Here is a 24,401-nt window from a genome sequence, read left to right as displayed (position 1 = left end):
AGTTTAAGGGAGGTCTATGTCCAGCAGTGAACGTGATAAATGAAGGCTGGATGATAATGATGATGATGATTTTGTCTTTACATGAAGTTTTTTCTTCTTTTTTTTCTTTTTTTTTTCAAAACCAAAAAAAGAAAGTTTATCTAACTAACTAGCTTATTTGTAATTTTTATTCATTTTGGATTGTTTTTGATTTACTCAAAAAATTTAAAATGCCAAGAGTTCGCGCGCCTGTCGCCAATTTCCATTTAAATGACTTTAAAAAAGGACGCATTGTAGGCATGAAAGTGGTTGGTTTTGGTTTACAGGAAATTTCACGAAGAGTTGAAGCTAATCCATCAACGATGTTAAGACTTTGGAGGAGGTGGATCAATTATGAGACTTATCGGCGTCATGGAGGGTCTAGACGTCCTAGAATATTGCAAGGCTGTGATTTGCGCCATCTTAGACTTCTTCATCTCTCAAAAATAGACAAACAAGAGATGATTTAGTTGCAGCAACAGGAAGGGTAGTCTCAAGAAGAACAGTAAATCAAAGATTTTTTGGAATGGGACAGAGCTTACCGTCCGCTTATGGTGTTACCTTTGACACCACAGCATAAGGCTCGACGCTGAGAATGATGCAAAGCTCGGGAAAACTGGAATGGCCAATGAAATTTTGTCTCTTTCAGTGAAGAATCTAGGTTTTGTTTGGGTGGCTCTAATGGTCGCCTAAGAATAAGAAGTTTGTCCCTCTAGGTGTTACATTTTTATTTGGCCATCAGTGTACTACAATTATACTCTAATCTGCAGATAATTCTAGGAGCATGGAACGAAGATGGAAAAAGTCCCAGTGTATGGGATACGGCCACCCACATGGTACCTTCTATAATAGCAGATAATAGTACAGCAGATGTGTCTTGTGATTCCTATCACAAATACAAAGAAGATGTCGCTCTCCTTAAAGAACTAGGCGCGACTCATTATCGATTTTCAATATCCTGGCCAAGAATTTTACCAAATGGTAAGTATTTCTTTAATGTTCTTTCCTTTCTCATTTTATAATACAGTGAGGCGGCACAAAAACAAAAAAAAGACATTATCAAGACCTGCAAAAACATTTTTGAAAAATTCCAGCTACATGTAGATTTTTGATTAGAGGGACACGTATTTTCTATACATTTTAAATTATGACCCCTAAGCTAGGGTAAGAATGACCGCAACATTTTTTGATGACAATAGGGGTCAAATAGGATATCATTTTAAAGCTCCTGCCATTCTCTATACATTAATCTTTAATATTTTTGAATTTTAAAGATGAATGTTTAGGGAATAAATAAAGATTAATTTTAAAATTTTTAAATACTGTATTAGATTTATTAAAAAAAGTACGTTTTAACTCCTTAACAAACCATTTATTTTTCCAAAAACGGTCCCAAAAAACCGATTTTTTTATTAATGTAGTTACTTCTTCACTTTTTGCAAAATTGAAAAATGTTAAACAATATTTATATTTTTTTTTGAACGGTTGAAGATAAGTGTAATAACTATCCCGAGATATCTCGTTGACGGGTTTTTGGTTGGATAAATAAAACCTGCGAGCAAAAGGTTTTGTTGTATACTTTACCCAGAGCATTGTATGTTCGTTTTTCATCTAAAATTTGGGCTCGCAGGTGGCTCTTACGAAGAAATAGTGGACGGGGCATATCAAATTTAGTGTTTATATTATACGAAATTAAAAATAATTAATAAAGAAACTGAACTAAAATTATGACTAAGAAGACTATAAAACACTATTCTAACAATAAAATAAACTAAATAAATAATAAAAGAAAAATACGACAGCTAATAAACGACATAATATATATATATATATATATATATATATATATATATATATATATATATAATATGTATATATATATATATATATGTATATATGTATATATATATATATATATATATATATATATATATATATATATATATATATATATATATATATATATATATATATATATATATTGCACAGAGTTAGAGCGTTAATTAAATTTAGAATAGATTCAATGGTTGACTTGCAAAGGTTTGATCGGTCAATAATTCAATAATTGGCAAATGAAAGTCGTCAACCACTTTATTGATTTACTAGAATACGTTTCATTCATGACATGATCCCCAAGGGTATTATAATTCAATTAAAAAACCCGTTTTTTATTTTGAACTACATATTACGAGAAACTTTTAGTTTTTGTGGCTCCTTTCAAGATTTGAACCAAGAAATCTCTAGACCACTCATATCAACGTGAGAACGTTGAACAGCCTCGCCATCGAATTGATACATTTAAGAAGGTTTATATAAAAATTTAGCAACAAATAAAACTAACAAAACTTTTATTTAAGGTTTCAATGATTACATCAATCCCCTTGGAGTAGCTTACTACAAGAACCTTATAGCTGAACTAAAAGCTAACAATATCCAACCTCTTGTAACAATTATTCATGGAGATCTGCCTCAAGTACTTTATGATTTAGGTGGGTACTACAATGCTTCCTTTCCTGATTGGCTTAGAGATTTTGCGAGAGTTGCTTTTGATGAGTTTGGAGACGATGTAAAATACTGGTTTACTATAAATGAACCACACGAATCTTGCATATATGACGGTGTAGTGAAGGCATATGACTGTGTTGCAAACTTACTTAGAGCTCATGCTAAAGTCTGGCATTTGTATGATGAGGAATATAGATCTAGACAACATGGTAAGTAATTAAATGTTTAGTTTATCTTTATATGTAAATGATCTTTGATTAATGATGAATTTTAGACTATAACGTAGTTAAGATATTTTATGATAAGCTAAAGAGAAAATAGATAGAGTTAAGGTTTGGCTCAGAGATGAAAGATATGGTTGGATGTTTCAGATTCACTGCTACAGAGTCTGAAGCTTAAGTCCATATAAAACAACTCAACTGATTCCTGGTTATTTTTCGCAGTAGTTCAGTCCTATTAGCAGTATATCCATTAACTGCAATTTACAATTTACCATGTATTTGACTACAAATACAGATACTTAAGTCGCTATGTGACTTTAAGTCCACATAGCGACTTAAGTATCTTTCCATATATTGATCCTCTTTAAGTTCTTAAGCCTTTGTGTTAATTTCTCTTGCACAATGCAACATTGTTTAAATCTCTACATGGAATACAGAGATATATTCTGCTGGTGGAATAAATGTTTACATTTACACCATTACTGTATATTCCTACACCCGACCCTTTTGCAGATTATGAGCCATTTGTATAACAGGTATAATCTTGGATTGTATGGATTTATCCCATTTTTTTTAGTAAGCATACGTCTGGCTGGAAACAAAATAAATTTATCATTCATACGGTATTTCCAATTTAATTTATGATGTCACTGTCTTCTGATTCAACCTTTACGTTGTTCAGGTTTTCTCGTAGTCTATAATATCTTATTTTCGCCTCCCCTTTATAAATCCTTGATGAGGATGAAGGTTAAAAGGACCCCATACCTGCTGTTTGTTTTCTTTTCAGAGCCCATGTAATTCCAAGAAAGTGTTTGTACCTTGCTTAATTTTGAGAATCACACTTTTGGCTGTATCTTTGGTTACTTATGCATATTTTATTACTATTTTGACCCTATATGCTTCCATGAGGCAGCTAATTTTAAACCCGATATGCTTTCATGAGGCATTTTTTCTCTATATATATATACAAGGATTTCCACAGGTTTCACTGTATTCCTTCACTCAACCGTTTTCTCCAATTTTTCCTGTTTAGCCAGTCCCCTTCCTGTAGGGGAAGGGGACTGGGGAACGGGACTGGGGATTTTTTCTCTCTGCTGATTAAAAGTAAGCCTTGAGTCTAATATCGCCTCAGGTACTTTATTTAACTTGAGATTTAGATTTGTTCTATTTAGGTTTAGAGGACTTATTCTCAAATCTTTCGGAACTTTCGTAACACTCTACTAGTCGTATAGTTATTCGCTTGGAATAACTAGTCTATCAGGGAGCGGTTGAAGCCAACAGGGTGGATCAGTTACATGGTATAAGCTAGGGTTTACTATTTTTTACACTATATATTTACCTATACCTATATATAGGGTTTACTTCTATCTGAAAACTGGATGCAGTAGATTAGATCGTTTATTTTTTGCTGGATGGTGTACAAGTCTTAGCAGTTTGGTTGAAGTGTCGGACAAAGTCCTTTCTTACGTGTGAAATTGTATAATTATACTGGGTTACCTCTTGTACCTGTAGTATGCATGTCGAGCCTGACTATGGCTTTATCACGTTGAAGCTTCAAACTTTTACGAGCAAATTCGAAGACTTTTTTGAATGTTTCTTTCAAATTTTAGATTTACGTCAGGGATGAACATTCTTCTTTAAGGGAGGCAGTCGTCCAAAAATAAGATCCTAAGGAAGCTTCATTTCTGTTTCGGTGATCATCATCGATGAAGAATAACTGGTTGCTTTATATTCGGTATTTCTATTTGTAGGCTAACAAAAATAGAGAAAGCTATTGACAAACAGTTCTATTATGTCTTTCGACCATTTAATCTGATTGGATGTGGAGAGGCTTGGTGCGGGTTTTCTTAATAACCAAGATTGTCTTTTACTTCCTGCCATAATTTTAATTCAAAATTTCGTCCTTGATTAGAATGTAACTTCAAACAAACTTCATGTCTTAATACGACGTGTGTGAAGAATGCTTCTACTACAAGGGGTGCAATTTTAGGCATTTTTAAATAATAATCGATTACGACCATTAAGTACTTGGTTTCTCTCTCTGTAACCGAAAGTGGACCGAGAAAGTCCACTGCAAGTGATTCAAAAGGCTCCTTGGAAAGATATTGTGCCATTTTACCATGACTTCTTGTTCTAGGATGTTCTACCGTTACATAAATCGCATTTTTTACACCAATCTTTTACATATAGGCGACAATTGATCCAGTGAAATCTATCTCTAACTGTGACTAGTGTTCTTTTGACACCAAAATGTCCTCCAGAAAGGCTGCTATGAAGTTCTTGCAACACACTTTTAATGTGTGATTTTGTAGTACTTGTTGAACTGTACATAGTCCATCGGGACTTTCCCACTTCTGATATAATAGACCATTGGAAAGATACAGAGATTCCCATTGAGGCCAGTACGCCTTAGTTCCACTATATTTGGGTATTTCCTGCCAAATAGGTCTAACTCCATTTTTAAGCCATTCTAGTATGACTTTTAACTCATTATATTTCTTTTGACTATTTTTAAGGTTTTCTAGGGAAGCTTGATCATTATCTTCTTCCTGTTTAACTGTGGTCAGCCGTACTTCTTCGGTTACATTATTTTTTTTCTTCAAGCTGAAACACGCTTTTTAATCTGTAATTCGTTTAAAAAGCATTTTTGTTTCCATTCTGCAAAATTGACACCTGTTCTCTTAACTTTTCTATTTCATTTTAACTAATCGCTAGTTGCCATAAGTAGCTATAAGCTTTAAATTTTAGATTTAGTTACAAATTCTTCAGTTAGAGTCTAGTTAAGAGTATTGCATCAAAGATATGTTTCTTTACCGAATCAATCTATATTTTACTCCTTTTTTCTCTACAATTTAAAATATATCAAAAACTATTTAATTAATACCTAATATTGAGTATAAGCATAAAAAATACTTGCGACAAATAAAACTACATTTACTTTAGTTTATGATGGTATTATAAAATACAGGGTGATGCATTTAAAAATCCTGAGCAAATAATAAATCTGTAATTTGACTTACCTGATATTAGATTTTAAATGTACCGTAAAATGGGGTGTAGTTCATCTGCCGAAATGCCTGAAGAGAAAAGCATTTGATCAATGCGTTCTCCCAGTGTTCACATATGGAGCAGAAACATTTATGGAAGATAGACGGAGTTGGAAATACGAGGAAGAGGACTATGTTCATAAGTGGACTTTTAAGGCTTCGAGGCTGGATGATTTTTTACTACTAAAATTAAAGTTAAGTACACATATTATGCAAAAATGTATGATACATTTTATTTTGTTATCTAATTAATATCTTTAGTTAAAATTGAAAAACGGTAAACTATACCCCATTTTACTGAATTGCAAAGTCAATAATTTTTATAAATTTTAAAAAGCATTTAAAAACTGTGGCTACAAAACAGGACGTTGCTTTTTTACCTTTGTTCAATTATACAGGGTGTTCAACTTTTTCGATTTTTATTGAAATTTGGTTGTACCGTTTTAAATACCTTATACAACACAAAACAATAATTTTGTATTTCTGTAACGAGGAAGTGAAGCGGATTTTAAATTTAAAATAAAATATGAGTGTTTCGTTTAAAAAACATATCCTTGATCAGGTACACTGTTGTTATGGAAGGCCATGTATATTTGAAACTAATTTTAAAATATAAAGCTTACAGCTACCTACTATTTCTATTAATAACTTTTTTTGGTACCTTTTATAATAACAGATATAACGGACTTTGTCACAAAAGTTGATCACCCGGTACCGCAATTTTTCCAAATTTAGCTAATTTTGAGAACTGTACTTTAAATTTAATATTACAATATTTTTGTAGGTAAAATTTCAATGGTGCTTAATTTAAACTGGTACGAACCGGAAACAAATAAAACTGATGATATTATTGCAGCTGAAACAAAGATGCAATTTTCAGTAAGTTTCTAATTCATGTCTCAGAAAATTTAATTAATGCATTAATTTATGTATTTCAGTGGGGATTATTTGGACACGCTCTATATCACGGTGACTGGCCACCAATTATGAAATCACGTATAGGTTTACGAAGCAAATTAGAAGGTTATGCTAAATCACGTCTTCCTGAATTTACCCAAGAAGAAATAAACTACATTAAGGGAACAAATGATTTTTTCGCTTTCAATTCATATACTACAAGTATAGTTAGAGCTATTGACGAACCAGAAATTGGAGAACCTACATCTGAGACAGACATCGGCGTGTATGAGTATCAACCCGACGAATGGATTTCGTCTGCTTCACCTTGGTTAAAGGTTTGTTTTAAAATTTTATTTATCATTCGATTAAATCAGTTTATCACTAGGTGATAAAGTTTAAGGTAATCATTCCCTATTCAAACAAATATTCGTAAATCTGCAGCTAATGAAATATTGGATATATCTTCTTAAAATTTTTTCATTCACGTTTTCTGTCATGATTTCGAGTTTCCTGGCGACCCCGTATAAAAGAAAGATAAATAAATATTTTTTGATAATTTATTTATTACGTAACAATATTATACTAACGAAAATACAAAGTTTTAGAATTCGTTCAGATACATATAAAAATCTAAACTTAAAAATTGTACAAACAGTAAAAGTATATTTGAACTGCTGACTTCAAAAAGGGGACATCTACGTACAAGTAAATTTTACAGGAGAAGGTAAAAACTAAATAATTATGTAACCAAATCACTTAAAATCGGGAAACTTGGTATACATTTTCAATATAACTTTATATACAATGATGTAAAGAAGTGGTAAATAATTTTAATTATATTTGTATAATCTTCACATTTTATTGTTGTGTAGAAGTCCCGTTTCCGCAGTTAACTGAAATTCAAATAAAAATTATGAGGAATAATTCAATAATATAAACACTACTTGCCAGAAAACACCTTTATTTGGCATAATCAACTAGTAATATAAAGTACCAGTTCTATAAGTAAAAAAACTAGGAGTAGAAAATAGTCGATAGTATTAATTGTCAACTTGGTGGACAGTGTGCCATTCTCCCCCCTCCAAAATGGGATATTGTCATCGTCGATGAGTCTTAGCATGTTTCTAATGTCTTTAACCTTGGATGCCATTAACGGGCGTTTTTCAGAGTAAGCTCGCGTTGAATGCAAAACCACTTTTTATAATAACATGGCCTCTAATTACTGAAGTCGAGAAAAGTATCGTGTCTCAGCAGGTGTACTCGAAATTTTGACGGGTTTTTAGAAGCACTCATTATCACATTAAGAATTTCTTCTATCAGATACAGCCTGTCAATTTTCTTTAGCTTCCTCTTAATCAGGGCAAAATCTCGATCACACAGCATGTATGAGTTGTCAACGCTGTCAAATTTACCTAGTTCAACAAGTGTTATGATAAACCTTGCAATAGGATGGTTTTTATTTTGAACAGCGCAGTTATCATCAAAAATTTTCAACTTTTTTACGTAAGGGTCTCCACAAAATGTATACCTCAATATAATTACTCAAAAGACTTAAAACCTCGTTCGGGTCTTTGCCCCCTCTCCTTCGTGGTAAACATAGCAGACCATCGTTACATCTTTGAAATTATGAATTCCGAAAATACTAACTGACAATATTCTGTAATAGTAGAGATATTGCACAGATATAATAGGTAAAGATATGTTGGCCATGAAATCTATTGCAATTGCGGCAGCTGTTTAATCTTTATCCTCCTGTTCTGCTCTGAGGTAATTATAACATTTTTTGCTCCTTCGCTTATGAACTAGCAACTCAGCAACAGCCACTCTTTTTGCGTTGTCACTTAAAAATTTATTTTTGATTTTTAGTCCTTTAACTCTTTACAAGTTACACATGTGCCTTGCTGAGGTGGGCCGAATTTGAGATCAAAATTTTCTTTAAAGTATCTCCACAGATTCGTAACTAATTTTATGATCAGCGTGTTTAACTTTGTACATTTCGTAAATTTTCTGCACATTAAGTGTGGGGTACGAAGCAATGTGTTTATGTACTTCTGAAAATATTTTAGTTGGTATTTTATTATTACTACTGCTACTTTTCCCGCGTCGATCACGAGGAGTTTGCTGTTTTTGAAGCAGATTGTGATTTCAAAGCTAGCCAAAAATCCTTTTTTATAAATAGCAACTCTACTGTCATTGAGAAGTAAATTGTACGTTACTGTCTTGGATTTAGGTTTTTTGTTTTTATTAGCGGGTAATCGCCGCTTAGGGACAGCGCAAGCCTTGGGGCCTTGCCTAAGGCCTTGCAAGAAAACATTCTGTTCATCTTTATTGGATAAGTTGTTGAATATGGAGAGAAGCGTGGTCTTTTCATCGGCATTCCAGTGAGACAAACCCTTCAACTTGCATCTGACACAAATGAGGCAGATATTAAAACAACTTAAAATAATTGACAGATTAACATAACTTAAATAATCTTAGTAAATTGTATTAGAATATCAGCAAAATGCAATGCGAATGATTATTACATTAAGTTACAAAATAAAAGCACAATAAATTGAAGAGTAATATGGCTAAAACTGCTACTTACCCACATTCTAAGGCGGGAACACGAGCTAGTATCTCTTTTCCTGCTGCATTCACAAAAGAAACGCCGCGAACTCTTGCATCACGATATTTATTCCGTGCATGTTTATAGGAATTCACAACACCCTTTTTTCTTATGCAAGGTGTATCTGCAATGCAAACAAAGAGATGATACAACAAAACCTCTCTTATAAATATTGTTCTGAAGCTATTTTCTTGTGGCATTTTAAATTAATTACTATTTAAATGGGAATAAGCCACAATTAAAGGTTAAAATACGTTTATTGACGTTTCAATTTCCACTTCGGAAATCGTTCTCAAAATACAAACATATTTATTTTGTTATCTAATTAATATCTTTAGTTAAAATTGAAAAACGGTAAACTATACCCCATTTTAAGGAATTGCAAAGTCAATAATTTTTATAAATTTTAACAAGCATTTAAAAATAAATATCAATGTTTATATTTTGAGAACGATTTCTGAAGTGGAAATTGAAACGTCAATAAACCTAATTTAACCTTTAATTGTGGTTTATTCCCATTTAAATAGTAATTAACTCTCTTATAAACAATTCAAGTCGAACTACCGCGGACACCGTTGTTGTCTACTGGTATTCGTGCTGGTATTGAAGAGAAAACATGCGCCCACACGAGCACAGCACTACACTGCCGGCTATGTGTTAACTGCAAAAAGGAAACTTCTGCTGTAAAAGTCCCCTTTTTGCAGTTAGAGAAATTTCAGCAGCCATTTTTAATATACTTAGAATAGACACCTGTTTGAAGACATTAATAGAAGTCCCCTGTTTGTTGAAAACGATGTGTTTACGTGTAAAGAACGCAATAATAACAAAAAGTGAATTTATCAAAATTTGTAGGAAGTCACCTTTTTGCAGTTGGCAGTTCATTTATTACAGTTACAAAAATTATATGCACTAGTTTTAATCAAAATTGCATTTTTTACAATAACATAAATAACAGGGAATTCTGACCACCTTAGATCGCTCGAATATATTTGAACGCAGTCATTGATTTAAAAGGAAAAAGACAGTTAAGATTTGATTTCACGTACAGTGCATCTGTGTATCCGCTTATACGTATTTCACCCTAATAGAGATTATCAGAGACGGATATTCACAGTCGTTTTGAAAGTGAAAATAAATCTTTTCTGTCTTAGGAAGCAACTTTAACATGGCTTCGTACAGACGCAAATAGTGACATCTGATTAAAGCAAAAATCTGAATTTGGTTTTGACGGATTTTAATATCAGATGTCGCTATTTGCGTCTATACGAAGCCATGTTAGAGTTGCTCCCTAAGACAGAAAAGATTTATTTTCACTTTCAGAGCGACTGTGAATATCTGACTCTGATGATCCCTATTAAGGTGAAATACGTATAAGATGATATACAGACGCACTGTACGTGAAATCAAATCTTAACTGTCTTTTTCCTTTTTATTCCGATATACTCTGTACGAGTACTAGAAACCAAATTCGCTAAGGATTTTTACTTAGTTGAGGAGACATGTCGTGGAATGCAATTTTTAGATTCCTCATGTCTCTATTAACATCTTTATTAACGTCTGTTTTGCCTTGAAATTCTTAGAAGGCACAGATTAAAGCAAAAATCTGAATTTGGTTTCGAAAATTAATTTACGGATTTCATTGATTTAAATTTAAATTTAAGGAAATTTAAAAAAAAATTAATGAAATGGATGTCCCTGCTTTTTATTTTTTTATTGCATAATTAATAATTAAATCTTGGTGAAATGTTTGACACTGCTGGACATAAGATCTTCTTTAAGTGCTTTGACGTAATTGGCTTTACTGATCATTGTTCTGAATTTATTTTCCTGCATTAAGCTATAGAGCTCTCTCACCTTTGTTGTTATTAGTCTTTATCTCCAGTATGTGTGTTTACTATTAAAGTCACCAGCTGCGATAAAGTTTGGGCATTGCTTATTAAAGAAAAATCCGAAATCTGTTTTTTTTTAATATTGTGCTTTGGAGGGCAATATACTGCTGCGATTGTTATTTGGTAAGGTAGTGAGCACACTTTAATTACTGTAGCTTGGATATAGTCTTTTACATAACTTTGCGTCATAAAATGTTAATTGATTGTTTGATTAAAACTGCTGTATCTCCATGGGCAGTGTTGTCTTTGTGGTTAGTATGGTACGTTAGATAATGCGATATTTTAAAATACGACTTGCCTGTAAAATGTGTCTCATTTATTAATAATATATCTCTTAAATTTCGTTGTAGAAATATTATTACTTCATCCTTATGATTCATTAGGCTATTGGCGTTCCATTCATCTATTCATAGAAAGAATTTTATTTGCATACGAGTTTGCTTAGCATATTTATTACCATGCTGTTTTGTTGCAAGATTTGAATAAACATGACTTTGAATTCTTCTAAAAACTTTAGAAGTATAGAGTTTGAATCTTGGTTATCTGAAGGAGCAGCAGGAGGTTGTCTATTATTTGCTATGTTAGCATAGCTTATGTAATGTTTTGAATCTGCATAAGTGGGTAATATTTTTTTTGGTTTGGTGGATACTGGATTGGCATTGGCTGGCTGTTATGATTTGGCATTTGTTGGCTAACTAAATAGTCAACTCCTGGTCCGTTCCCCGTTGGAATTCGTTCAATTCGAGAAACCATTCGATAAGGAAACATTTTAATCGTCCACTCGGTTTGGAGTCTCGATATGAACTATAGAATACATATATGACGACTAGAAACGAATTAATCGAGAGCAGTAAATCGATATGAAGAACCGCTACTTCGTGACGCTATCCGTGACGGTTTCTCGACGCTAGTTCCGTGACGTTCGCCCTAGCATTTTACTATAAGTAGAGAAAAAAGTAATACAACGCCAGTATAGAAACTTCACTCATAAAAAAACTGATTAAATTTAATCTTACCGGTAAATATTCTTATATAGGCTGGTTTCATAAATCAAGTTTTCCTAAATTTTTGAGACAGAAATTAAAAAATTGTATAGTCACCATCTAGTAGCTATTTATGTTGAATTTTAATTATTGTTAAAGCGAAGCTTCTATAATGGTGTTGTACTACTTTTTGCTCTATAGTAAAATGATAAGACGAGCGTCACGGAACTAGCACTACGAGAAGAAGGCGTCATGGCTAGAGTCACAAAATCGTGGTTCTTCACATCGATTTACTAGTCTCGATCAATCTGTTTCTACTTATCATATATTTATTCTAAGTAGGTCTAAATTAAAATCTGCATGAAAAATAACTGACAATATACATACATTAAATGAGAAGTAAACAATTAAAACAATATATATCAATGAAATATTCGATTCCTAACGATTTTTAAAATTTAAAAGTCATAAATGTCATCCAATTAATAGCAATATTGAATCATCTGTTTAAATTTTTATGACACTTCTCGTTTTACAATAATTTCATATAAATATAATTATTATTTTTAAACATTTGATTTAGTTTATATATTAATTAAATTTAGTATCAAATTATATTTATTTATATTTTATTATTAATTTAATGTCTCGTCTGAATTTGCCATGCCTGTCGGAGGTAAACAGGGTATGCTTTGTTAATACATTAGCAGGTAGATTTAGGAGCAAACATAATAATTTCTTGAAATATTTTAACACATTTTAATTTGTTTAAAAAATAAATAATTAAATAAATAATAAAGTTACTTTATTTAATTTTAAAAATATTATTTAAATTTTAAAAATACATAAAACATTGTATGAAGCTTAGCGATAGTTTACTGTACCGCCTACTGTATCATATTTTTTTAACTCTAATAAAATATTTACTTATTAAATTCTTATGGACAATTTCGAATAGTCGACAATGGTAAGTTTTAAATGAAAACTACTTTTATTGCATTTATTCTAAATAAGTTGTTCTACAATTTTATTAATCAATCTAAAATCTTATAGGTAGTTCCCTGGGGAATGCGTAAATTGCTAAGATGGTTTAAACAGGAATATTTTAACCCAGAATTGTTAATAACGGAAAATGGATATTCTGATTCAACTGGCCAACTAGATGATCCCATCAGAACTAATTATATAAAGGTAAGCAACTTAGTTTTCGGATGGACATTTACTATCAATATATATCTTCTACTAACTTATAGTGTCAATATTATTTTCTCTATGGTGATAGTTTTCTAAAAATAAAACGAAGTAGTTGGTTTAAAATCATCACTTCTTCCTGATACCATAGATCGTCCTGGTCTGAAAGTATGCGGAGGAGCCCTATATACTTATTGCATTTCTTATCCCCGAGCTCGTCACAATGACTAATATGGAACGTCCTATGGATATACAGGATAATGTGACAGGTGTACATGAGGTATAATCAAATGAATATCTAGGAACAGAACATATTATAGGGAGAACAGCTATATCATTAACTGTAGATTTGTTGATTGTGCATGATACACCTACAAGACACATACACACATATATATATATATATATATATATATATATATATATATATATATATATATATATATATATATATATATATATCAACACCATGCTTAATCCTAAAACACCAGACAGCCGCGGTTCCGAAGTGAATATTATCGTGCCTATGATATTTATAGCACCAGAAGTTTTGGTTTAGAAGAAGGAGAAGTTTTGCGTTTAAAGATGTCCCAGAGAGCTAGCGAACTCTGGGAGTTTATTGCATTGACATAACAATGGCGCGATGCCGTGCTTGACACGTAGACAATGAATAAACCAATAAAAAATGAGCTAATTTTTAAGGCTGGTCCAGATAATTTGACTGAATGTATCTCAATAATCCGGAGCATATTTTCTTTTTTAAGACGTATATTAATAACCTATGGAAAAAAAGTTTAAAAAATTATATGTATGTACACAAAATGATTTAATAATCAACAGAACTTTTTAAACCATATGTCATGATAGGGTCGTATGCAAGTCTTTTGTTAGTAGAACGGTTGGTTGACGAAACTAATGGCATAGAAGTGCGCGAAGAAACTAACAAAACGAAACAGATTTTAAGGGTTGTCGAAATGAAAAACCCTAAGAACAATAGTGGGCAAAACAAGAAGAGACAGGGTGAGAAATACAAACGTCAGAGAGTAGTGCAAAATTCAAGATATTGTAAGATGGGGAAGGCAGCGTAAGAGGAAGTGGTACAATCATGTAAGACGAATGGATTAGAATGGACTCCCAAAAATTGCCCTAGAAATTTTTTCATGTTTACATTTTGAGATTTTTGTTGAGTTTCAATTCCTTTTTTATATTTATATATATATTTATATATATATATATTTTTATATTAGTTTTGGACTACTTTTAGTATATATCATTTCTTTGGTCATGAATATATTATTTGATCAGTTGTTGAGTCACCTTGTTTACATACAATAAGATAATACAGTATCTAGTTATATATATTTTTATATTTTTTTACTATTAACAGTTTTCTTTTTAGGAATATTTAAGTGCTATAAAAGATGCGATGGATTATGATGGTGTCAATGTTATTGGTTATAATGTTTGGAGTTTAATAGACAACTTTGAGTGGGTTTCTGGATATACGTAAGTATAAAGTATAAACTATATATTTTATTGGATGTCTCTAAAATAATAAATATTATCCCTATACCTAAAATATTCAGTTATTGATTATATATATATATATATATATATATATATATATATATATATATATATATATATATATATATATATATATATATATAATATCTACAATCTATATTGATAGATTGTAGATAGAAAGTGTCAGTCAATAATACCCAACTGATGATTCTTGTAAACTAATAACAGGGTGACCGACAGAACACAGGTGTCGGTCACTCTGTTTATAAGTCGTTGCAACTCTTTTTCATTGGAGGCAATATGTACTTTTTCCACGTTTTTCACTTATCGACAACGACAACTAACTGAAGGCATATTGAAAAATAGACAGCTGTGTCTACATAAAAAGAAGAAGAATATATAGCTTCTAAATAAGACAGACCTTTTTTGAGGTTTTTGCGGTTTTAAACAAAAATACACTACAGGTCTATATTGTGAATACACCTACAGAAGGTTGTAAACCACAAAATCATATTTTGGCAGGAAACGTTTTTTTCATTTGTAATCAAATTTAAGATCAATGATTTAATTTTTATTACTGCATAAGGAAAACAAAGAGATTTATGAGAGATAATATAGCATAAACTTTTATACATAAAAAACTTAAGGTTATTACGGCGATAGAAAATCGGTTTAGTTGAACAAGGTTGTAACATCACTGAAATTCATTAAAATGCGTTGGTTACAAAGTTTTAACATATTGTGTGAAAACGTAAGGAAATAAGACAAATATGACTGCTTGTTAAGAACATGATATTTGTTTTTTAAAGAACACCTATACCTATATTTATTTATATAAACCTATATTATTAACAAAGATAAAAAAATATTTTTAATTTTCCGTTAAAGTAAGGTTTAAATAAAATTCCCTATATTCTGGATTAGGAATATAAGCACACATATCCACTAAGTTCTTTTTTTTTTCTTTCTTTACTGGCAAATGATTTTTATACAACACAGGAAGACTTTCAATTGGAATGGCAACTGGTGGCAAAAAACGATTTTTAACTCCTCTGTCTTTTTTAGCTAAGAGATGGGAAGTCCAAGGTTGCAATACATTCTGGCTTTCTTGACATAATAGATTTGTAGGATCATCACTGGTAATTTTGTACTATACCGCTTCAGTTATTTTAGTCTTGTTTTTCAGTAAAGCTGACTCGACTATAGTTAAGTCTTTAAAATCGGTCCTCTCAAGAAAACACACAATAAATGGCTTAGAGGGTCTTGCATTGGCTATAACTTCAATCCAATCTTTTGGATGATACACTATTGCTGATTTTTATGCTTAATAGGAGCGAAATTACCATCGCAGGTCAATAAGCTGTGTCCGCTAATTAAAAACTTTTGCTCCACAGATGTAAAATATCTCATAGTGACCAGGTACTGATATAATGCAATACTACGCCAATTATTATTTTGTCTTATACATCGGTCTGACTAAACAATTAATTTTCTTTCTATTTTTTATATGGGCTTAAAGTTAGTGGTAATATACTTCAGTAGGCAGGATGTTGTTTCAGCTGAACTTTTTTTTTGCTACAATATCATGCCACTGCCACAGACACATAAATCCCTCATTTGTACCCATATTGTGGATTGCTTAATTATAACATGAATATTGACTTTGGTAGAATATGTTAGAATGTTTTAGCGTCGGTCAAAACAGTACCTGCTATAGATCTGTAGATAGAACAATAATATTGGGATTATTTTGTGCTAATTCTATATCCTCGTTTAAGGTAGCATATGCTTGTTCTGCTTTTGCGTGGTGTAGCTTGTTTTCGATTTGAAGTCTATACATTTCGGCCTCAGATTTGGCATATACAAGCTCAACATAAAACTTATCGCATCGAGCGTAGTTGTCCGATCTAGGTGTGCCAAATTTTAAGTTTATTTCGGAATTAAATATGTATCGGTAGAGATTTTCACTGCAACGAAAATTGGAAAATTTTGCCATAAAAAGTAGATCCATTTTGATGGATTCGACCGTTACTTGATGGAAATTCATTTTATGTAACAATAAAACACTGAAAACTTTGTTTTCAAAACTCCCACAACATTTATTTTAAATTCTTATCACTACAGCTGTTTCGGCTGATTGCCTTTCTCAAGTGATCTGTTTTTGGCATGGGTTTACACTTTATAGTCTCTAATGAAATAGGCTGAGGAGGGAAGAACTGTTTGTCTCAAGCTGGTCATTCAGAATTATATCTGTGTTTTTTAATTTGTTGATTTCCATAGATTCTAACATGATAGTTTAAGGCCTTTATTTTGAATGTGAAGAATTTTAAATTCGTCATTAAAAGAATGATTATGATTTAGAAGGTGAAGTGAATTAAACACTATGTTGTTACAAAAGCAGACAAAGGTAACACTACTATTGCTATAGATAAAATAGAATATAATAACAAAACAATAGAATTTTTAAATAATCAAAACATTGAAACGTTACACAAAGATCCAACAGAAAAGTATCAAAAACAAATTAAGCTAGCGTTAGAAAATTTAAAATCAATATTAAATCCAATAGAAGAGAAATACCTTAGTATCATGAACCCACAGCCTCCTAAATTATACTCTTTCATTAAACTACACAAACTGGATCACCCAATAAGACCCGTAGTTTCTTTTTATACAGCCCCGCCATATAAACTTTCAAAAAAACTGTTAGAGATTATTTTAGAACCCACTAAATTTTCACCTAAATTTACCATAAAAAATACAATAGAACTACATAGTTAATAAAATACAACATTTTCAGTTACCTAACAACTCCAGATTAATTTCATTTGACGTAAAAAATCTTTTTCCTAGTATATCTCCTACAGAAACTTTTATTCTAGTAAAAAACCTTTTAGACCAAAATAGTACAAATCCAATCATTACATCTGAAATTTTACATCTTCTTGAAGTTTGCATAAACCAGGACTACTTTGAATTTAATAATGAAATCTATACAAATAACAGTGCAGGACTTATAATGGGCAATCCTCTAAGCCCATTGCTATCAGATATTTTTATGGATCATCTAGAGACAAAGATATCAAAACATCCCATATTCAAACAGTTTTTATATTGGTGGAGATACGTAGACGACGTACTGGTATGTTTCACAGGAACTAACAGGCAACTTGACCAATTTTTATCGTATATTAATTCACTTCATAGTCATATTGAATTTACAATAGAAACAGAACAAAATCAATCCATAAATTTTTTTCAATTTTAAAATTATCAGACTGAAAAACAAACATGACTTCTCCATATTTCATAAACCTACCCATACTGACACGACTATTCACAATTCATCATCCCATCCCACACAACATAAACTGGCAGCTTATCATAGTATGTTACATAGATTAACAGAAATTCCGATGTCAAAATACAATTTTGAGACACAATTAAATATCATTAAGCAAATAGCAGTAAATAATGGATACAACGAACAAACAATTAATAAAACGTTAAATCAAAAACTACACAAGAAAGCCCTGAACTTAGTATTTCCACCACCAGAGAAAAAACCCAGTACCTTCTGCTCGATTACATATACAGGCAAAATATCAACAAAAATAGCCAAACACATAAAAAAGAAAGGAATAACACCAGCTTTCAGAACAAATAACAACCTAGGCAAATATATTAAAAACAACAAGAGCCAACATAAAAAACACTTACACAGTGGTGTATACAAACTTTAATGTGGCGACTGCCCAAAAACTTACATTGGTCAAACTGGTAGAAATTTTAATAAACGAATAGCAGAACATAAAAGGGCTTTTAATAATAGAAAAACAGATTCTACATACGCACTTCACCTTCTAGATCATAATCATTCTTTTAATGACGAATTTAAAATTCTCCACATTCAAAATAAAGGCCTTAAGCTATCTTTGTTAGAATCTATGAAAATCAACAAATTAAAAAACACAGATATAATTCTGAATTACCAGCTTGAGACAAACAGTTCTCCCCTCCTCAATATATTTCATTAGAGACTATAAAGTGTAAACCCATGCCAAAAACAGATCACTTGAGAAAGGCAATCAGCCGAAACAGCTGTAGTGGTAAGAATTTAAAATAAATTTTGTGGAAGTTTTGAAAACAAAGTTTTCAGCGTTTTATTGTTAGATACATTTTGTTTATGGATAGGTCTGAATGCAAAATAAGCTTTTGAGTGTTAATTCTGGACTAAAAAAAAAAAAAAATTGTAGCTCACTTCTTTTGGAAAAGATTTAATGTGCTCTCTTACAGCTACTTTTACTTCATCGGAGATCGCTGTGGTCTATTTTTATGTTTTCATTTTTGATCAGACAATGTTTGATTAAACTAAATTTTTTCTTGCACAATTTGGATATGTATGGACGTAATTTTTAATATAAAGCATAGAGTTTTTTGATATACACGTATATTTGTGCTTGCAACAGTATAAGTAAACGAACAGTTTCGTCACAATTCACCTTCAGGAACATATCGTCTTTTCACATCTACTAAATCCATATATTGTCGTAACAACATTGTTTGTCTATCGTAGCTAGCACTGTAGAATTGTTTAAAAAGCAATTGTTTTTGCTCCAAATTAATTTAGTCACACCCATACCCCATACTTACAGCGAGAAGTTCTAGCCTCCAACAATAAAAAACTCGTTGAAGCAAAACACCGTTGCCAACAAAATTTCAGTTTACTTATTTATTATTATTATTTATTATTATTTACTTATGAAATTATTTTTTTTTATAGTTAATTAAAATTTAAAAGTTGCTTTCAATTAGGATTAAACACATTTTTATACAAGCGTTTTAAAAATGTATAGTTTGACACGCTCCAGTAGTGTTAAACATATTTAAAAAATGACCTACATTAACTTTGCTAACCTAATTTATACAGTGTGTAAAAGCCAAATGGAATAAATTCATTATTTAGGTTATTGTACATATTTATAAAAAATCCCGAAACACGTCAAATTTAAATTATAACTTGACATTCTTTAACGTGAAAATGCAACCCCTACCTTCAACACCCTTAGAATGACAGGTACAACCCCAAATTTTTAAAATAGGAAGTATAGGCTTGTGATATATCGTTTGAAAGGTCTTTTCATTCTCCATTCAAAAATGTTGTCGCTTTCAAGTTTATTAAGATTAATTAAGATAAAATAAATTAAAATCATGTGGTTACCGAAATTCGCTACAATACAATCAAAAATTAAAATGTAATGCAAAACGTAATAAAATGTAGAACACGAAAAAGAACTGTGAATGTTAATGAAGTAGATGTTCAAAATGTTCACCGCGAACGTCTTGGCAAAATCCTAATCTCAAATAAAACTGTCTTCTAACATTATTTAACATAACAGGCGTGATCGACCTAATCGTGTTGCCGAGAGGGGGCATTTGGGCCTGTAGGACCCATCGCCGGCTCTTCGGGCTTCTTCCTATCCCCGGAATTGGATCGGGTATTCACCATCTTTGGTTTGTCGCTGGTAGAAAGGTTAAATACTACCGCTGTTATAAATAACAGTTCCAGTGACAAATATCTGTTATAGGTAACGGTTCCAAGGAACAGTTACAAAGTAACAGAGCAAAAATGGAAAACAGATAGGTAAAATGATCTAAGTATTCCTTGACTTACGGAAGGAATAACTTAGTAAACAATTAAATTAAATGGTATAAAAATATAATGCAAAGAAAAAAATGTTTCTAAGTGTTTCTTGACTTACGGAAGAAACAACTTAGGACAGAAATATAGATAAATGAAATATGTAAATGTGAGAGTAAAATATGGAAATATTTCTAAGTGTTAACTTACGGAAGAAACAACTTAGAGTGGGAAAATAAAATACTCAAAATATAAAACGAGAAATGCAAAAATGAAACAGATTATAGAAATATGTCTAAGTGTTTCTTGACTTACGGAAGAAACAACTTAGAATAGAAAATAAACAAGAGAATCAAATATAGTAAAATAAATGCACAAATATTTATAAGTGTTTCTTGACTTACGGAAGAAACGACTTATAAAAGAAAATAAGAAAAATCAAATATAGAAAAGATGTGAAAATATTGCTAAGTGTTTCTTGACTTACGGAAGAAACAACTTAGCATAAAAATGGAAAATGAAAGAAACAAATGTATTAAGTATTTTCTTAACTTAAGAAAAATATCTTAGATAACATATCGGAAATAATAATGCAACAATGATTATGAAAATATTTCTAAGAGTTCTTTGACTTACCGGAAAAGAACGGCTTAGACAAACAATTAAAATAACAAGTCAAATATTCAGAGAAATATTTCTAAGAGTTCTTTGACTTACCGGAAAGAACTACTTAGACAAAGTACAAATCAAAATATAAAATATAAAAAGCAAGATAAATATTTTTAAGTGTTCTTAACTTACGGAAGAACAACTTAGACACAAAATACAAGAAAAATAAACAATCAAAATAACCAATTAAAATATCAAACAATCAGTATATGAACAAATATAGATCAAAGTAATATTCTAACCTGAAAAGGTCTGAATATACAATAATGCTAAAATAAAAATGGTATATAAGAAATCAGAAATAAAACAATAACTTAGTAGGAACAATAATAGCACCGACTAGGTCTACAGTAGAAGAGGCAAGCTCGACTGACCGATGAGAGAAAATCCACCTGCTTTTATGTAAAACAAATCCTTTGTTTTACGTAGCGAAAGTGGAATTTCCCTGCATCGAATTAATTAGAAATTTGGATTTGGCCAACCTTGGAATTCCCAAGTATTTTAACCGATATCCAAATTCCTTGATGCGTCGAGGACAATCGCAAGCGTTATTCGTTTTTTTAAGTCATTTAAATCAGAAGGTTTAGTTTTGTACACATGGCTCTTCACATATCTCCATAAAAAGAAATCTAATAATGTAAGATCAGGTGATCGCGCTGGCCATTCAATCGATCCTCGCCTCCCTATCCACCGATTGGGAAATATTGTATCAAGGTACTGCCGGACATTAAGTTGGTAATGTGGTGGTGCTTCGGGATTTTTTATAAATATGTACAGTAACCTAAATAATGAATTTATTCCATTTGGCTTTTACACACTGTATATCTAAAGCTATCTAGTTACTTAAACATCAGGAAATAAATACAATTTTCTGTACTTACGTTTACTGGAGGTAATTTTTCAGGAACAAGTACCTTTTCTGGAAACATATTGGTTCCCAGTGTCTAGTAGGGTTTTTTTATTGTCCTTTCACTCACTAAGTCTAATTAGTCTTTTTCGAGACTTATTTAATTGTTTTTCTGCGGCCACACTCATATTAACACATGCTTCATCCGCCATGTCTAATATTTCTAATGATGTTACAACCTTATTCGCCATGGCTCGACTTGAATGCTCTCATAAACATGAAATGAGGTGACTTTCTGCGACCAATTATATACCAGTATAACAGAATTGATGATTATAACCTTATTCCGCTAATAGCTCCGATTCACATATATTGAGGGTTAAAAACTTATTCGGGGCGGACATTCATTTAAAAATTAAGATTTATTACACCCATAGACATATAATACAAGATAAACTGACTGTTGCAATACAGTCGTGTTCCCCCAGTGCGACAGAGAAAACTGTCGTAAAGCAGTCCCTGCATCTGTGGCTAATAGGCCGGGTTTATCGACCACGTAACCTTCTCATTGGTCATTTAGGACACTTGGTCGATAAACTTTTCAAATTAGAAGGAGATGCAGGGATTGCTTTGCGTCAGTTTTCTCTGTCGCACTGGGGGTTGGTATTGCAACAATCAGTCTATCAGTGTTATATGTCTACGATTACACCCAATTCTGTTTAACCTTGTTTATCGAGACTTCTAGAATGACTTACGATTTGAAAAAAATCTTCTGAAAAAGAAGATAACATATTACATATTCGCATACTTCATTACATATTTTTTTTAATATCAGATAAGCGTATATTAAATTGTTTAAACTATTTTTCACTTTAATGGTTAGTTTTTTAAAATAAAAATTATAATTTTTTACTTCGTAAAAACACTACTTTAGACGAATAGATAAGAAAATTTGCATTTTTAATGTTTTTCTTTTTAGGGTGAAATTTGGTTTAGTAAATGTGGATTTCAATGACCCCAACAGAACAAGAACGAAAAAAGATTCATTCAACTATTATCAAAAAGTATGTAAGACGCGTTGTATTGTGGATGAGTGTATCGACTGATACTTCTTCTATTATGATATAATAATATTAAAACGGTGTATTAATATTTAATAAAATAATAATTAAAACCTAAAGCTGCTTTTTATTTTAGAGCAAAATTTTATTACTAAATACATAAGGTAACTTGTGTTCAGCTCAGTAAATATTAGGGTAGGCCGATTTGTATACGAAATTCAAAAATATTTTAATTTCAGATTTTGCAATCCAAATAAACATGTGGAGTAGGAGAACAATTTTTTTTGTAAAAATAAGTTTTTTTATATTTTGCTGTTTTGAACTGCCACAAGGTCACTAAAATTTTGAATTTGAAATTTTACTAGTGTTACAACTTGCATATCCGAAAATGTTATAATACATAGAATGAAATAAATGCTGTTAATTATGAAATCATTAAAAATAAATTTTATGCTTAAATTAAACAAACAAACAACTGTTCTTACAACTTATCTTTTTTTTTTGACCTAAAAGAAGGCATAATTCGGTGTGATTCCAGTTTGGTTCTGATCAAACCATCAGTACTATCAACACCACAAACTTTTGCTGAATCTTCTGTCACAAGTTTAATCATGCGTTCAACGGCTTGCGTGTGAGATGGATATAACTTAAGCTCCGATAACAGTGCTGATGTCTCCGGATTAACCACAATTTCCTGTAAAGTTTCATTCGAACTTCCAATTGTTAATGGTGGTTCAGTTAAGGGTACTGTACTCCAATTTATGATATCGATATAATCCATAGCGTTCATATTAAGCACAGGTGGTACCTCAAATTTTCGTAGTCGCTGGTTTATATAACTTGTTCGAGCTTTAAAAATACGGCGCACAGCAAGCTCTCTAATATGTTTTCTTGGATCTCCTAACATTCCAAGTAGCATATTTTCTGGATGTGCAAAAAAACTATTTCGCAATAGAACTGGATCCATTACATCCTTTAGGGGTTATGGTAAATACCTAGATAACTGAATCATTTTCCAAAAATTAAAGGCTCCATGTAGGCAGGACGGTCTGGTTTTTATAAGGAACCATACTGAAGCATACACTTTTAAAATAAAGGTTGCTAAGGTAATAAAATTATCTGATGGAACCACAGTGGAACATATAAACGTAATATACGGTTAGCCAATGTTAACCAGTGGGAATGCACTATTTTACCTGGGCACCGTTTAGAAAGTTTGTTGTCAATACTTCCCTCTGAGATTGCAACACACATGTCAAGAAGATATTGTTGATCTGTACTTAAATCACTGAAC

The 24,401-nt window shown here is 31.5% G+C and overlaps 1 protein-coding gene across 1 annotated transcript in view; it reads left to right on the top strand.

Moving 5' to 3' along the window:
• LOC140437222 (myrosinase 1-like) overlaps positions 1 to 23,226 on the top strand; it is a 41,301-nt gene extending 18,075 nt beyond the window's left edge. The window contains exons 3-9 of the mRNA XM_072526599.1: positions 799 to 999; positions 2,376 to 2,732; positions 6,576 to 6,670; positions 6,730 to 7,026; positions 13,225 to 13,362; positions 14,762 to 14,868; positions 23,026 to 23,226. Of these exons, the coding sequence (XP_072382700.1) occupies positions 799 to 999; positions 2,376 to 2,732; positions 6,576 to 6,670; positions 6,730 to 7,026; positions 13,225 to 13,362; positions 14,762 to 14,868; positions 23,026 to 23,152 (1,322 nt within the window). The 3' untranslated portion in view covers positions 23,153 to 23,226. The remainder of the gene's footprint in view (positions 1 to 798; positions 1,000 to 2,375; positions 2,733 to 6,575; positions 6,671 to 6,729; positions 7,027 to 13,224; positions 13,363 to 14,761; positions 14,869 to 23,025) is intronic.
• Positions 23,227 to 24,401: the final 1,175 nt, after the last annotated feature.

Source organism: Diabrotica undecimpunctata, chromosome 3 (assembly GCF_040954645.1).
Source record: "Diabrotica undecimpunctata isolate CICGRU chromosome 3, icDiaUnde3, whole genome shotgun sequence".
Taxonomy (NCBI): domain Eukaryota; kingdom Metazoa; phylum Arthropoda; class Insecta; order Coleoptera; family Chrysomelidae; genus Diabrotica; species Diabrotica undecimpunctata.
This window is presented reverse-complemented; position numbering and strand designations above follow the sequence as displayed.